This window comes from Phyllostomus discolor, chromosome 1 (assembly GCF_004126475.2).
Source record: "Phyllostomus discolor isolate MPI-MPIP mPhyDis1 chromosome 1, mPhyDis1.pri.v3, whole genome shotgun sequence".
In the NCBI taxonomy this organism is placed as follows: domain Eukaryota; kingdom Metazoa; phylum Chordata; class Mammalia; order Chiroptera; family Phyllostomidae; genus Phyllostomus; species Phyllostomus discolor.
Window position 1 is genome coordinate 81,926,147 of NC_040903.2, and position 17,620 is coordinate 81,943,766.

The following is a 17,620-nucleotide window of genomic DNA, read 5'->3' on the forward strand; positions in this document are numbered from 1 at the left end:
ACCAAAATAAAGTCAAACAAAATGCACTAAAAGTTACTGGGTGACAAAAAAGCCTGTTTGGTCAAAAAATAATATAACTCAAAGCTCATCAGCTAGATTCAAGAAATAACAGTGAGAATGAAACATATGCCATATAAAAACACCTTTGTCTTTGCATCTGGTGCTATCAGGCAATGCTCATTAATTAGACAGCCACAAAATTCCTGATGGGAACCAAGTCCGCAAGAAAACAAACACAATGTGCCTTTTAAAATATATATCTTTTCACGCTTAGTTTGAGAAAAGAATTTTATATTCAATTTAAGAAATTTAGAAAATATGAAAAGATTTTTAAAAAATCATATATTATTCTGTCTCCTTGAATTAATCCCAGATAACATCTTAGTATATTTCTTTGTTTTTATCTATATATAAATATTTGTATCTTTGTATTAATTTTTTCACATATACAAGTTTTATTATATAAACAACTATATGTCACTTGTGAATAAATTAGGAAATATAGTTAACAAAAATTAGAAAACTAAAAACTACTCAGAATTCTATATCCCAAAGGAAGCCACTATTGCCAATTTAGTGTATATAGTTCCAGAAAGTATTACATATAAACTCTGTATTTAGATAAAAATTCTCACCTGTGTATATGGGAAATTAACTATATTGGTTCAGAGATAAAAGCTGTAACAATATTACAGGTTATCAAATAGTATTTTCTGAACGAATTCAAGATCCTTTTTTACATAGCATAAGTATTTTATTTTCTATTCACTTTGCTCCTTTCTGTACATCTTAGTATAAAGTAAGCTCTGTGAAGAAGCTTACTGACCTTTGTATCCTCAGCACATAGCATGAATGGTAGGCAAATCCATATTGTATGGATGTGTAAGAGCAAAAGAAACTCAGTAGCAGTAAGAAAGCCACAGGAGTAAAAAAGTGTGAGGGAGAAATACAGCCTGTAAAGTATAAATAAAATGTATCTGGATAGATTTTAGTTCTGAAGTTTAGAAATTTTAGTTTAAATACAACATATTTCCATGAAATACCAGAAGTATGTGTAAAAATCCAGTAAGCTAGGTAGGTATTAAACCAGAAAGATTGTGGAAACTTAAACAAGCAGTGCTTTAAATTCAATAGACTAAAAGTGTTTGGACTTTATTTGTACGAAGGTTATTTATTTAATATAGTTAGAAACAATCACACAGTTTTCCTCCCTAACTGCACATTATTGCTGCTGCTTCCTTTATGTTTAGTAAAGGACTCATGAAGTTTATCCTCTATGGCCTTTCCTTTTCCAAAACTAATCTTTCAAAATCCAGCTCAGACCTTATCATTCATAGAAAACTTCTGCTACTGTATCCAGAGGAAGTTACTTCCCATACTGTACTCACTACCTAAATACCTTACACAATTTGCATTACTTATCTTGGATGTAATTATTTGCTCTTACATTTTTGTTCCCTGTTAGAGAAGAATTTCTTAGGGATGAGGCCAATGCCTTCATCACCTCTGTATTTCCCACTGCTTAGTTTAGGGCCTGTCACACAGCAGGTGCTCAGAGAATGTTTGCTGAATTGAATTTGACAGAAGATTACTTGTAACTTCAAATAAAAGATGAAAAAAGTATAAGAAAATATACAATCTAAATACTTCACACATAAAAACCCATGCCAGTAGCCACATATATTCTGAAACATGTTACTTTACCGTTAGGTCTCTGAAGGGATGTAACAACAATCCTAAAGGAAGCTTAGCTTTATTCAGTAAAACCTGTGTCTGTGGAATATTTGTCAAAGTGCACCGAAATGAACTGCAAAAAATATAAACAACAAGGATTACATTAGTTATCAGAAAAAAAAAACCCCATCGTGAAGTAGGTAGCTCCTTACTCCATTATGACTAGAATGTATGGCATGAATAGGAGGGAGCAGGAAACTTGAGTGAAAAGGCATACCTCTGCAACTTCAATAATGTTGTTCCTTTTTTACTCCCCATTTTTTACCTGTTGAATGCCTACTCTGAGACTCATCAAGTTATTGCTTCTTTTGAAACCACCCTCACCCTTGATCACCAGTTGGAAGGAATGACATCTCTCTCTGTGCTCTGGTATCTGGCAGGTGTCTAAGACTCTTTTTCACTGGGGGCCTTATCAACCTCATGGCTGCCTTCAAAGGGCCGGATGTAATTTTAGGACTGTATAAATGTAACTACTCCTTAACAGTCAATTAAGAGCTCAGTGCTGCCACTAGGTACAAACAAGGCACCAGGCCGGATAAAACAAGGTGGAGGGCCGGACTGGGCCCACTTGCCCTGTGTTTGCCACCTGTGTTCTATGGTATCAATTAGTCTGATCTGCCTAGCTGGTTGTGTACCTTGTCTGTCTTTTCTACCTGAGATCAGAGATCACTGTGTCTTGTGTCATCGTAGCACCATTTGTCTCATATAGTAAGTGCTTATAACTTATTAAGTTGTAAGTTAAGGTCAGCAGACACAGAACCAATAAGGTAAAAAGCAGACACACAGAAAACCAGGAAAGAAATTTTAATTCGAGTGGTTGATAGTATGTAGAGACAGCCAGATACATCCTGGTCCAGGCTTGTGGTGTTGCTTGAACACATCAAGCTGTTTCCCGCTCTGGGACATCTGTACTGCTGGTAAGGCAGCGTGGCACACCCTTTCAAGAGAGTGACACGGCTTGCTCTCTAACTTCATTCAGATCTCCACTCTACTGTCAAGTCTTTGAAAAAACCTGTCCCGACTCCTCAATTAAAAATCGTCACCCTCCACTTTTAGTATCCCCTTCTTCATAGTAATACTCTGACATTTTCACTACATACTTATTAGTTTGATGGTTCAAAGTGTGTCTTCCTTAATAGGATACAGGTTGCATGAGATTGGGAACTGTTCTGTTTACTGGTTCATTCCCAGCACCAGAAATAGTGCCTGGCACTTAACTTAGAAGGCATTCAGTATGTATTTACTGAATGAATGATTTATCTTAATATGTAGGCACAATTATTATTCTTGTTTTACAGTTCATAATACCAAGAATTTGAGAGGTTATATAACTGGCATAAAGTCTCACAGCTACTTATCTGTGGAGCCTGGTAAGAACCTAGGTATGTCCGATTACTCTGCTTTACTATTTTGATGAGAGGTATTTTCACAGAAAACATATAACTAAGTAGAAACATACATAGCATTCCTTACCTATGGACATTTTTATACATATACATGTATATATGCATGTACACACACATATATGTACACACATACATGTATACATACAGATACACATACTACATTCATCTACTTAGGGAATGCCTAACCATTCATAATACAAGGCCACAATCCACATATTTACAGACTCCATAGCAGCTTACACTCAGAAGGATGGGCAGCTATTTTCAACCTAGAATCAACGACTGAACATTTTTATAAAGATGGCCTTGGCACTGCCTTAGGCACTGATGGAGGGTTGGTAGTCGACTGTGACAGAAGAGGGGGAACCCTCAGAGCAGATCCATTTTCTGTTTTCTGTACTGGAAACTATGTAAGATTTTGGTTGAAAAAAGATAAGCTCATTATAGTTTTTTTTCTTTTAAGAGATAGAAACCTATTGCCTTAAAAAGGGAAAATATTGGCTCTAAGGAAGAATACTAGCTCTCTTAATACAAGAAGAAGGTAATGTTCTGTGAATCAAGAGTTTACTTTTTAAGGAGAGACTCTGGAAGCAGGAAGATGTCTTTTGGGTGTGGAGAAATAAATATCCTACAAAACACAAAAGTACTGAAAGCAGACAATACAAAAGTACTGAAAGTAGACAATAACAGAGAACTGTCTGTCTTGGAGGCACTGTGAGGTAAGTAACAGTTCACACACTCAGAGGCTACACCAGAGCTTGGCCACAAGAAGCAAAGCCAAACATCCCCACGAGGTGAGGAAATACTCCATAAAAGGAAATCCAAATCTAAACTCAGGCTGGATAAATAAGCCTGGGGGTACCAGTCTTCTGTTCTACACTAAGTGGGAAAAGAAAATTCAGAGATAAACCATTTATCTAAACCTGTTTTTAGGATTACATAACTTTTGTGTCCTTTTCAAGTAAAGATTAAAGGTCATAAAATTGTAAAGATTCCACCTTATTTAAAAGACATCAGAAATTATTACTGATGAAAAGTGAGGAAAAAAATTTAAGAAAACTAGAACATAGTTAGACTTGGGTTTCTGATACTCTTCACTCAAAAATAAAAAAAAAAATTCCCAGGCATTAGGTGATGGAAATGGAATTGGATGAAGACAGAGATGGAACAGGAACAGACAACCTAAACTCAATTTTACATCCAGAATGTCTATTCAAACTAAAAAAGAAGTGTTCACATTAACAAAACATCCAATCAAGGAATTAATATCACATTATTTTTGTTGTTTTTAAGAGACATGCAGTCTTTTTTGACAAAGTATATTACTTACTAAAGATTATGAAATAAATACTTACTCTGGGCTACAGTTTAATTTTTTGAGGTCTAAATTCAAGTTAGGTACAGGAGCCCATACAGGAGTCACGGGCAAAATATTCCTCTCTTGAGTGAGGTTCACAGGTCTTAGGCTCTCTGGTTGTACAGAACTCTGCAGACTCAGCCCTCCCAGACTGGCGGACAGCTGGTTCATACCAGGGTACTGTTGAGAGATCAGTTCAAAACAAAACACAGGAGCAATACAACAAACATGAGTAAAATGCATTATACTACAGAGAGGATTTTAATAGAAAGGGAAAAATTTAAACTTGTCTCAGTAATAGAATGACTTAATAGGGCAGTTCAATTTAAAGCATTCTTGAAAAAAAAAAGCCTCAAAGTACAAATACTAAATAAATTAAAATCTAATTAGTATGGTTAAACATCACAAAACAAAATTTTAGCAACAATGGTTTTCAACATCAAGAATTTGGTTTCTCTGAATACAGTTCCTACTGGGAAGGCAGCATAATGTGTATATTTTCAACTTTTTTCCATAACAGTTTTTCAGGATAATGAGGGTAATTGTCATAGAAATGTATAGTGATGTTCAATGAGATCTGCTTTGCTTATTTTTCTGTATTACTTTTGTCATATTTTTAAGTATATTTTATTGATTACACTATTACAGTTTTCCCAATTTTCTCCCTTTATCGCCCTTCTGCCCTGCACCCCCCAACCCTCCAAGATCCCCCCTTAGTTCATGTTCATGGGTTGTATATATAAGTTCTTTGACTTTTCTATTTCCTATACTATTCTTAACCTCTCCTCATCTTTTTTGTACCTACCAATTATGCTTCTTATTCCCTGTATCTATCCTCCCCCTACCTTCTTCCCCTCTCCCTCCCCATCGAAAACCCTCCATGTCCATTTCTCTGATTCTGTTCCTGTTCTAGTTGTTTGGTTAATATTTGTTTCCATTTTTTTTTTAGGTTCAGTTGTTGGTAGTTGTGAGTTTGTTGACATTTTACTCTTCATAGTTTTTGATCTTCAATTTCTTAGATAAGTCCGTTTAACATTTCATATAATAAGGGCTTGGTGTTGTATTTTTAGTACTATTATGAATTCATACCTTTTTATTAAGTCAAAGTGATTTAATGAATTTCAGCTATTCATTTTGATGCTCAAACTATCCAACTTTGGCAAGCGAGAGAGGGCCCCAGTGTCCTTTTGATATAGACCAATTAATCTTCCTTGCTTCCCTGCATAACAGTTTCTACTATTCCTCCTTCAGACTTCAAATTAATTGTTTATACAGAAAAGAGTCTTGGTTCTTTTTAAGTAGAGATGGCATCTGGAGAACGTAATCTAGGTAATAATGTTCAATGCTAGTATGCTGTTTATTCCTTCCAATTTTTAAAAATAGATTTTAGTGTTGACTTTATTTATTTATTTGTTTGTTTATTTAAAGCTTTGGTGAAGGAATCGAGAGATTCCATTTTTTTAAAGATTTTTAAAATTTGTTTTTATTTTTAGAGAGGGAAGGGAGGGAGAAAGAGAGAGAGAAACATCAATATGCGGTTGCTGGGGGCTGTGGCCTGCAACCCAGGCATGTGCCCTGACTGGGAATCGAACCTGCGATACTTTGGTTCGCAGCCCGCGCTCAATCCACTGAGCTATGCCAGCCAGGGCTATTCCTTCCAATTTTTACAATAGGTAGAGACACAAAACATACATTTTAAAATAGGGGTGAAAATAATAAGTTTACACTGAAATTTCCTATTCAAATTTAAGATGCTGACATTTTAATTTAAATTCTTTCAAAGAAAAAGAAAAAAATAAACTCATTCTATACCTTGTGTCTCTCTTCTTTTGCTGAAAATCTTTCTTAATGGTAAGAACATCATTACTTATTTGTTTTATCCTATAATATACTAAAATTGCCTCAAAATAACTATATTATTATAAATGTAAAGTTGTTAAATTAGATGAAGATTTCTTTGTAGTTCTTTCTTCCTTACATTATAGCTCACTGGGAACATATAACATACAGGGTTTTAAGATTAATTAAAACAAGCCCTGGCTGGCGTAGCTCAGTGGATTGAGCGCGGGCTGGGAACCAAAGCGTCCCAGGTTCGATTCCCAGCCAGGGTACATTCCTGGGTTGCAGGCCATAACCCCCAGCAACTGCACATTGATGTTTCCCTCTCTCTCTCTCCCTCCCTCTCTTTCTCTCTCTCCCTCCCTCTCCTCTCTAAAAATAAATAAATAAAATCTTTAAAAGAAAAAGATTAACTGAAAACAATGCTTTTATCAGTATCAGACTTTATCAACTTGATAAGCAAGGTCAGTTGTTTTTGTTTGCTTTTAATTATAAAGATTGCATTTTGTCTTTTTGACTTAAGGGTTTTTGAGTAAATATATCATTTCTGTAATTCTAATGTCAAAACTTTACAATAAGGTACATTCCAAAATATCTTGTTTCACCCGAATCCCTCCTCCTATAGTTAACTATTTTTATTATTTTTGGTTTCATCCTTCCATTGTTTCTATTTACAAATATAAACTAATACATACACTATTCTAAATATGACCCCATTTTTACCTTAAAAAAAAAAGTGGGGCAATAACTCTCTCTGTTTGTATACAGAGATCCTCCATATCCTTTTTTTTATGGTTACCAAGCACTCCATTATAGAATGTACCACAAAATTCCAGCCAAATGCAGAATAATAAATTCAGAAAAATCAGTATTTTAGAACTCATACTGAAATAAACAACTCAGGTAATGGTCATGAGGACTTGATGATAGACAGCAACAGATGGTAAAGCCACTAGGTAAAAGCTTAATGAGGAACTACATAATGAAGGGATCAGGCTGTCACAGTATGAATCCACTAATCAATCCTAGCACCACTGAAAGTGAGATAACCAGATATTACTATGAGGTAAGCAGAACCAAAATATATCATATTTTGGCTTAGGTAAATAGATAAATGAAGTAATAAACCCAAATGTAATCAAGCCAGTAGATCAAGTATCCAGTCTATAGAAAAAGGAACAGAGAAAGAGGTTAAATGACACCACTAAAGGTAATCAGCCGGATTCAGAACGTGGGGACATTCTATTCTAAAAAGCGGGAAAACAGACCCACATTTTTTAAAGGATCAAAGGCATAAAAAAATGAGGTAGAGGTTTAAAAATTTAAAAAAATTAAGAGACATAAACATATACAATTGGTAAATCTTGTTTGGATCTTAATTTGAACAAACCAACGAAAAAAATCAATTCTGAAACAAATCTCAAAGTGAACTGAATTTTAAATGACATGTAGAAACTATTGTTAATTTTGTTGAATATGATAGTGTGGTTATACAAGAAATGTTTTTTTCCCATCTCCCCCGCAACCCCTTCCCCAGAATTAGCTTTTAAATCCTCCACAAGAAAACGTGTGGGAGGAGGAGCTGGGGGTTTTGGGGTGGGGAGGGCTGGTGGTACTAAAAGAGGGGGGAAAAGTGTTTAATTCTGAATTGCAAGGGCTTTAGTATATTCAGGTTTAGTATACTAAACCTGGTCTTGGACAAATGATTTCACTTATCTGACTTTCCTTTTCTTCACGTAAATGATTGAAAGAAGGTAACTGTCTAATAAAAAACATCAAAATTCCAAGCGCTGCCAATGATGTGAAGTAACTGGAACTCACACACTGCTAATGAAGGCATAAATCGGAACCCCCACTTTGGAAAACCATTGGGTAGTAACCACTGAGTTTGAACATACAGACACCCCATTTCTAGATATACACATTTGCTGTAAAGATATGAAAAGAAATATTTACAATAGTATTACTAACAATAGCCTCCAACTGTAAATTTACCCTAATTCCCCTCAACTACAAAAAAGTTGTGGTATATTTATACAATGGAGTACTATACAATGATGAAATGAATGAACTTAAAGTGTGCAACAAGCATATTGTTGAGCAAAAAAGTGTAGCTAAGAGTATATACAGTATGATTCCACTTACACAAAATTTAAAAGCAAGTAAAACTAACCTGGTTATTAGAAGTCAAGACAGATGTCAATTCTTGTTTGGAGAGTCAGTGACTAGAAAAGGCACGAGGAACCTCTGGCTGTCAGTTACAGGAGTGTACAACTTGTAGAAATGTATCCAGCTGCATGCTGTCAACTTATGTACTTTTACATAATGGGGATTACATTTCAGTAAAAAGTTTAAAAAAATAAAAAACTGGGAGTAGGATGATCTCTAACTTTCTATTTCTAAAGCTTTGGCTTTTTAGCATGCTCATTTCAACTATGATTAATAACTCAAGTTATTTTTCAGCTTGTCTTTGTTCCCTTTATAAGCGTTTGTGATTACAGAGTAGAATGAGGCTATATTTTAAAATCTAGTATATTAAGTATTAATTTTTATTTTTAGTCTAAAGACAATCTCTTAACTTTTCCAAAATAACCGCCCAAAAACAATGGGACAAGAATGATATTTCCCATTCTCCTATGTCAAAGATTGGCAAACTTTTTCTGTTGAGGCTTAGATAATAGATATTTTAAAATTTAAGAGCCACATGGTCTCTTTGGCAACTACTCAACTCGAGCACTGCAGTACAAAAGCTGCCATAGGTAATACATAAAAAAAAATTATTTACCAAAGTAGGCAGCAGGCCAGATTTGGCTAAAGAACTTTTTCCTATGTCATTATGAAAGACCACTTTCTATTTCAGAACGGTATTTTTTCCCTTGTCCAACACTTCCTTCAAGAGCCAAATTCTTTTTTGTACTTAGTCTTCTTCTCATTACAATGTACAAATAAATGATATATTTTGACCCCAAATAGCAATTTGCCTAAGTGCACATGTCAGATGAGAATGGCTAAAAAAAATGCTTCATCTGGACCAATAAAGCCATAAAGAAAGCCATAAAGAAAATCTAAGAAAATGGTAGTCAGAGGAGTTCGTACTAATTATATTTCTCCAGTGCCTCTCCCAGTTTTCTTCTTCCTTCTGAGCCTTAATTCTATGGTTCAACTCCAGAAACAAATGATTTTACTATCTCTTTTTTATTTAAAGATCTTATTTATTTATTTTTAGAGAGAAAAGGAGGGAGAGAAGGAGAGAAACATCAATATGTGGTTGCCTCCCATGTGGCCCCCACTGGGGACCTGGCCTGCAACCCAGGCATATGCTCTGACTGGGAATCGAACTGGAGACCCTTTGGTTCCCAGGCCAGCACTCACTCCACCAAGCCATACCAGCCAGGGCTGATTTTAATATTTCTAATTTAGTCTTAGTTCACTTAAGATGGTATTTCTGTAAGGTTAATCTACTAAGAGCAGTTTGCAGTTTCTTAAAAATTGTAAGTAAAATACTTTTGCCATTTCAATCATTTCCTTATATTTTATTTTTTCTCAATAAATATAAATGTAAAATACTTACTGTTCTGTATTAAATTGAGATGGTACTTAAGAGATGAATCTAAACAAGGTGATGTCAGAATGGGTCACAGCAGTAGTTAACGAAGCACTTATGTATGGGGTGGCTTTCATCAGTTATATGTTAAACTAATAGGTGGAACCAAAATCCTAAACCATATTTACACCGTATCATTCTTTTTGAGGAGGGAACCAGCTTAGTGGTACAGATTTTCTAAAAAAAATTTAACGTTTAATTTCCTGATTATAAAATTAATATAATGCAACATTACTACAGACTCTGAAAAAAGTACAATGAAGAAAAATCACAGCTAATATCTTGATCCAAATTTAACCTCTTTAACAAGTTAATATTTATATTTCCTTTTATCTTTTTCTATTTATGCACACACATAAAAATTGGAGTCAAATTCTACCTGTTTGATCCAGGCATATCTGTATTATATCTATGATCCATTTGCATCGTCAGGGATTTGTTAGAATTGATAATAGCTTCACAGTTTTCATAAAGGCGGTGTCTTTCTATGACTAATACATACTTGAGCATACTGCTGGAACCCAGAATATGCTGGGCTACTGGGCTGTCCTCCAGAACTCAGTGGTGTGGCAGCATTCTGATAGCCAGGCTGAAGAATAGGATAGCCGTATCCAAATGGTTTAGCCATTTTTGAAGGCTGAGAGGCAGCGGGCACTTGAGCTGGAATAGGGTCAGGTTCCGGAGCAGGATCAGGAGCAGGACTGCTTGCTGATGAGGAAAGCATATCTAACAAAGGGAAAAACATGGTGTTAACACCTGAAAACATGACTACATAAGACCTGACTCCAAGGAGACCTGTTATCCTTAGCACTTCCCTTTAACTTTTTAGTATGAGAAATTTTGAACATATACAAAAGTAGAAAGAGTAGAATAATAAACCCCACATACTCATCACTCAGCCTTAGTAATCATCAATATTTTGCTAATCTTGTTTTATGTTCCCACCCCATCTTTTATTTCTTACAGAAGTTATTTATAAGTAAACCTCATTTTGTATCATTTTATCACAAATACTTCAGCTGTTATTTCTAATAAATAATGCCTTTATGTTTCATTATACATATAAAATACAATTGTTTTTCTTTTTATTTTCTCAGCAGGAATCGGGCTAAAAAACAGAAAACAAAGCAAAGCAATAAAAATGATGTCAACAACTTTTTACTAACTTGCCTATTTATTTGACCCTGCTATTTATAACAAAAAAAAAGTCCATGAAAAGAGTGGCGTATTTCTATAATCTCTAAAAATCTGCATTATTTGGAGAGGTAAAACTGAAAGTATGAAAGACAGGATCAGGAATAGTGTCCAGCTCCTAAACAATGGTGTGCAATAGATGGCCAGCAAAATTTAATGAATTAATTGAAATCGTGCCTTTATTTAAATTTAAAACAAAAATTTGGTTCTTGAATGTGCCCTGACTGCAGATGGAGCCTGCAACCTTGGTGTCTCAGGACAAAACACACTGATCAGCAGAGCTACGTGGCCAGGGCCTATTATTCTTTTTTCAAGTCAAATCTATAATACAGATATATTTAAATCTGTCTTTCATATACAAATTACATTCTTTACCAGTAATAAGACTCTGCCAATAATATGTTCTCAAAAACATCTGACTTAATAAAACTTATTTTTTAAAACTTTCTTGAGGAATCACATCTTTCTTCTGACTCTGTTGGCTCTAATTTTAAAGACCCATTCCTAGATGTTCTGCCATTTATCATCACGTGCAAATTGGCAAGGTTTGGCTCAGTGGCTTTGTAGTAACCTCCCGGATCACTTAAAAGGACATGAATGTCAATACAGTATCATCCTTAAATGTGCTGCTCATTTCTCCTCATGGTGATGGGAATGTAAGTAGCAAGGTCTCTTAACATGACATCAATATAAGAAATAAATAACTAGAGTCATAAACATGGAGGTCAAAAACTTTTCCTTCTTTTTAAGAACTGTACAATATTTTATACATTTCTACAGTTCTAAGATGTATCCTAGTACCTGACATATAGTAAACTTTCAATTCACTTAATCTTATTGCTACAATGCGCACATTTTCCTTAATTTTGGTGCAATTTAAATAGCTAGAAAACTTGTTGTAGGTCACTCATTGTCAAAGCACAGTTCATAATAAGATTAAGATCTGTTGATGAATGAGTACAAACAAACCAAGGTCTAACTCCAAGGCCATGCATGATCTTTTAACTACACCACACTGCACATTTCACTTAGGTTACTTTGAAGCTCATGAAATACTGTACAGTTAGAGTATTTATCTTTTAAGTGAATGAAGTAACTCTTTTAGAATATTTTGATGATAGCAACTGCTTTTGGAATGGTCCACTTCTTACAAACATATGCACAAACAGTGGTTCCTAGGGGAAAAAATCTGTTAACCATGAAAGACTAAGTTGCTTATTTAATTATTCTTGAACTATTAAAGGATGATTCTGTACTGAGATGAAAAGATTCAAGTTTTCTACTGAATCACAGGATAATGACAGGAAGACAGTGTGTTAAGTACAGCATACTCCAATTTTAATACTGAATTATTACCAGAGTGGTAAGAAATAAAAAGAAGGGCAAAATCACTTGTTCTGTTCATCCTGAAATTCAGACTCATGAGAAAGAGAGAGAGAAAAAGAGGGAGGGCAGTTGTGGTGGTCAGGTGACAGAAGACAGGCCAATCAGGAAAATAACAGTACAAAATATTACAGTAAAAATGACTTTAATTATAAAAGTTAAGTTTTTATTTTTTCTTTCAATACTATCCACCACTCTTATTTCTATATAATGACCAAAGTTATTTCCAGAGATGGTTAAAGTAATGCCTTCAAACACTATATCCAAGTTGGTTAATCCATTCACCTGCTAGATGTGGCCAGGAGCCATAGTGGGAGTAAAGAGTCAGACTACTATATTCAGCGGCTAGTGGGAAGGAATTCAAGGACCTAAGCGTAAGAACAGAAATATAAAATATATTTAAGGAATTATTAGCATTTAAAAAAAAGGGAAAAGAAGAGAAAAATTATTCGCCATGAATGACTTTCAGAAAGAGGAAAAAGATAAGGGCATGGTAACAAAAATAAAATAATAAATTTCCTTAGGCTTTCCAGAAACAACATTCATAGTTATATAATAATTAACTCTATTAAGGCTGAGAAATAACAGAAAAATGTCTCTTTGTCCTGTAAAAAATTACCTTGTAATTATGTATAATATATGTTCATGTTTGAAAGCAGTTGATGGTAACTTTCCAAATAAACATTAAATAAGCACACAGCCAGTTACCTGGGTAGCTCCCTCCTTCCAGAGCATCGTAACTGTTGGGCAGTGGAGAAGCACTGCTTGTAGTGGAAGAGCTGTCAACACCTAGAAGCAAAAGCAAATGTCATTAAGTTTCCAGTGACAGTGTCTCTTAGAGCAGCCTGTGGCACTTTTAAAGCAGCAGCTTTGCTGACTCTAGTGAAAATGTAAGATGACTGATGTTTAAAGACATTCTAAAACAGACATAAATTTCTGCTATAAGGATATGAAATGAGTAGGGAGAATACAGAGCTGATGAGTAGAATAAAATTGTATCAAACATGTGGTAACATGGTAGAGAACAGATATCAAACTACTCAGACGAATACAAATACTAGATTGATAGACATGTTAATACAGTTACATCTCAAAAACTGTATTTACTAAACTGCAAGCTATTAAATATATTTTATCTGTATTAGGATATTTTGAGATAATTACATTTTAATGACTTTTCTAATAGCACAGTGTATAAAACCTTCATAAAAGAGAAGTCTATGACTTGGGTTGCTACCTAGCCTGGTACTAAACTTTCATGCCTCAATTTATTCATCTGCGGAATGGAGATTACATAGTGCCTGCCATATATAAGATGATAATATATATGAAAGGCACTCTACTCAATGTATCAGACTGTAAGAATTATTATGTGTGTTCAGTCAATCTGTAATCTGCAAGATAAAGAGAAATGTTCAGTGGCAATTTATGATGAGATTTAGTTATGGGTCACACAGATAATAGAACATACAATATATTTCTTTCACTCACTCAACAAAGAATTTATTGACAGCCTACAGTTATTGTAGGTAAATATGCTAGTGTATATAGTGAAGAATAAAAGAAAAAATGCACATGGTTTGTCTCTTGTGTCAGAGATACTGGTCTTTTCACCATAAGACAAAATTCTGTGGTACTGAGATGATCCCTAGCTCTTCATTTTTATTTATTTTTTATTTATTTTAGAGAGTGGGGAAAGGAGGGAGAAAAAGATGGTAACATTAATGTGTGAGAGGTACATTGATTGGTGCCTCTCGCATCAATCAGCACCTGGCCTGCAACCCAGTACTCAATACACTGAGACACCAGCCAGAGCTGATTCCTACCTCTTAACAATATTATAAATGGGGTGTAAACTCCAGTTTAAGGTTATTTTCAACTGTGATATAAAAAGCATATGTATGCATAATTATCTTATTAAATAACGTGGGAAAACCATGTGAATTAAGTATGTTGACTCATGGCATAATAGCTAAAGCTTTTTGTGTAGGATTTTACTACCAGCAAAGAACAGCTTTGGAGCAAAAGACTGCAATTACATTAGATTCTGTCTTTTACTTGCTATATAACTTTGGGTAAGTGACAATCAACACTGTCTTCTGTAAAATGAGAACAATTAAAAAAATGCCCTCTGTTCCTTTTTAAATGTTCTTCTGAGGCTTAGATGAGACACTGGATATGAAGTAACCTAGTCAAATTATGAGGACTACAAAGTAGTAAGTGGGTGACACAAAGTGCTTTCTTTGTGATAACTAGAAAAATGGTGTACATATGTCATCACTCTTAAGAATGGGAAGTAATGGCTCTTCCTTTTTGTTCCTTATATTAATGAAATTATAACTAAAGAATAAGCCCCAAATCTGAAAGTAATAGCATTAAAAAACAACATACCTAAACCCAAATATTCATCTTCATTAACAGATGAATGGATGAACAAAATATGGTATATCTATACAAAGGGATGATACTTATCTATGAAAAAGAATGAAGTACAAATACATGCTATAATATGAATAACCCTTGAAACATGCTAAATGAAACAAGTTAAGACACGAAAGGTCACACATTACATGATTTCATTTATATGAAATATCCAGAATAGGTAAATTTAGAGACAGAAAGAAAACTGGTGGTTTCCAGAAGCTGAGAGGAGGGGAAATGGGAAGTTGCTACTCAATGGTTCCAGTTTTATGAAATATCCAGAATAGGTAAATTTAGAGATAGAAAGTAAACTGGTGGTTTCCAGTAGCTGAGAGGAGGGGAAATGGGAAGTTGCTACTCAATGGTTCCAGTTTTCTTGTGGGATAATGAAATATTTAGTTAGTACATTCATAAAGTTAGAACTACACAGAATTGCACAAAAACCAAAATGATACAATCAGCTAGAGCTGACTGGTGGCTGCACACACTGTGAATGTATGGAATAGCACAGAATTGTACACTTTAAAATAGTTAATTTTATTATTATGTGAATTTCACCTAAAAACAAAACAATACACCATGATATTTTAATGGGGAAAGAATATTCATTTCCACAAATGGTGCTGGAAAAACCAGATATCCACATGTACAAGAATAAAGAATAAAGAATAAAGAATAAAGGAAAGGTGCCCTTCCTTCCACTTTACACTAAAATTAACTTAAAGAGGATCACAGACCAAAATGTAAGTAACTAAAACTATAAAACTCTTAGAACAGAGGAGTACTAATCTTTGGAACAATTATGCCAAGCAAAATGCTGCTTTCTCCATACCAGCTGGGTCCAGTGGAACACAGGCTTTGGCACTTGTCCTCACTCTTAAACCTCACATTGGCCCAATTCACCTCAGTCACTTCACACTGCAACTACTGATGATAAATACTGTGAGAACAAATGGGGGTTTGAATGTAGTACTTGGGAAGAACTTTCCCTGTTTTTTTTTTTTTACTGGCTCCCTGTCCCACACTGAAAGAAGAAAAGGAGGAGGAGGAAGACAGGAAGAGCTGAAATCTGAGGAAGTAAGGAGGAGAACAGATCATAAAAATAGCTCAGAATGCTTGAAGGGGGTGGGGGGGGTAGTGTCAGGATGCATTCAAATCTTTTAAAAAACACTTAGGCCCTGGCCAGGGTGCTGAGTTCGTTTGATACGCCAAGGTTGCAGGTTCCATCCCCAGTCATGGATCATACAAGCAACCAATGACTGCATTAAGTAAGTGGAACAAAAAAAAAAAAAGGACATTGTTCTCTCTCTCTCAAATCAGTAAATTGAAAATAAAAAATAAAAAAGACTTAAGCTGTTTTCTCTGTAAAACACAAGACACACAGCTCAAAGGTGTCCAATGTACTGACTAGTGTTACTCAACTTTAACTTAGCCAGATAATTTGAAATTTTATTTCCTCACAACTTGCATAAAACATGGAAAAAGTCTAAGTCAAATGCTATCTCCCCCACTTATCATTTGAAAGGTAATGGACAAGACACCTAACACCTGAGACACTTACTTGTAACAACAGATTTTAAATTAGCACCCACTCCACAGGGCTACTATAAATATTAAACAGATGTTAGCCAGACTCAGGAAATGGTCTTCATTTTCTCTCTTCCCTCCACCTCCCCCCTCAAACAGCGCTACAAATGCAGGAAAAACAAAAAAACAAGACAGGAGCCTTCTGACTGATAAAGCCAATTGTTTTTTCTTAGGCTCCAACCAAACATCCCTTAACACTTATCACTGCTAACTGAATTACTTTGGATTTGTAAAAATGATTTCACTCTCCCTCTTCAACCTTCCTGCTACCTTAGCCTAAGAACTCATTTTTCTCACCAGATTAATCTAAGAGCCTCGAGTTTCAATATGACCCAATGAATTCTTTTGTAAAAGGTCTTTCTAAAACGAAAATTTGGCTGTCATTTTCCCAGTAAACGCCTTCAGTGACTCCTCATTACCTTCAAGATAAAATCCAAACACCTTAATCTGAGGACAGTAATAAGGACGGTTAATCCTAATTTAACATTATTTTCTGTGACTTTAAGTGAAACAATGTATAATGATATCAATTTGACCACAGGCTAATGGATATAAACAAGAGTTAAGCTCCTTTGGTATCTCATTAGCTTTATAATAAAATGATATTATGTAAGGATTTGCTGTACAAGGTTCTCAAAGATCTCCCCAGCCATCCCGCCTGGACTCATACAATTCTTCTGGTCACTGTCCTTTGCAGACCATAGGTCCCAAATTCACTAAAGTTCCCCAAATGGGCCATCTTCTCTCAATCTTCTTGCTTTAGGAAGTATCCCTGTCTCTCCCCAAATCCCTGATCTGCCTAGTTACAACTTCTCTTTTTAGATTCAGCTCAGATATCCCCTACTAACATCCCTAAGAAATCTTCCAAGTCATCCTATCCTACATCTGGTTCCAGATTCTCCTATGTATTTCTATAAAACACTATCATTAACATAGGACTCACTGTAATTTTGTTTTATATGTCTTCCATAAAGACATAATCCATATACTGATTAAATACTATACATCTGTAGCAGGCTGGCAACAATACAGCATTTGAAAATGTTTAGTATTGCAGTTAACTAGATTTACAAGCTAGCCTAGACATCCAATCAC

The 17,620-nt window shown here is 34.9% G+C and overlaps 1 protein-coding gene across 8 annotated transcripts in view; it reads right to left on the bottom strand.

The window, feature by feature from the left end:
- SEC24B (SEC24 homolog B, COPII coat complex component) overlaps positions 1-17,620 on the bottom strand; it is a 90,688-nt gene that overhangs the window by 20,356 nt on the left and 52,712 nt on the right. For 5 of the 8 annotated variants that reach the window (XM_036025427.1, XM_036025415.1, XM_036025446.1 and 2 more), the window contains 4 exons: positions 13,226-13,306; positions 10,443-10,666; positions 4,496-4,680; positions 1,705-1,807 (listed from right to left, as the gene is read on the bottom strand). In XM_036025427.1, coding sequence (XP_035881320.1) covers positions 1,705-1,807; positions 4,496-4,680; positions 10,443-10,666; positions 13,226-13,306 — 593 coding nt within the window. Of the gene's footprint in view, positions 1-1,704; positions 1,808-4,495; positions 4,688-10,442; positions 10,667-13,225; positions 13,307-17,620 lie in introns of all 8 variants that reach the window. The other 3 variants (XM_028506014.2, XM_036025435.1, XM_036025419.1) reach the window with 2 other exon arrangements.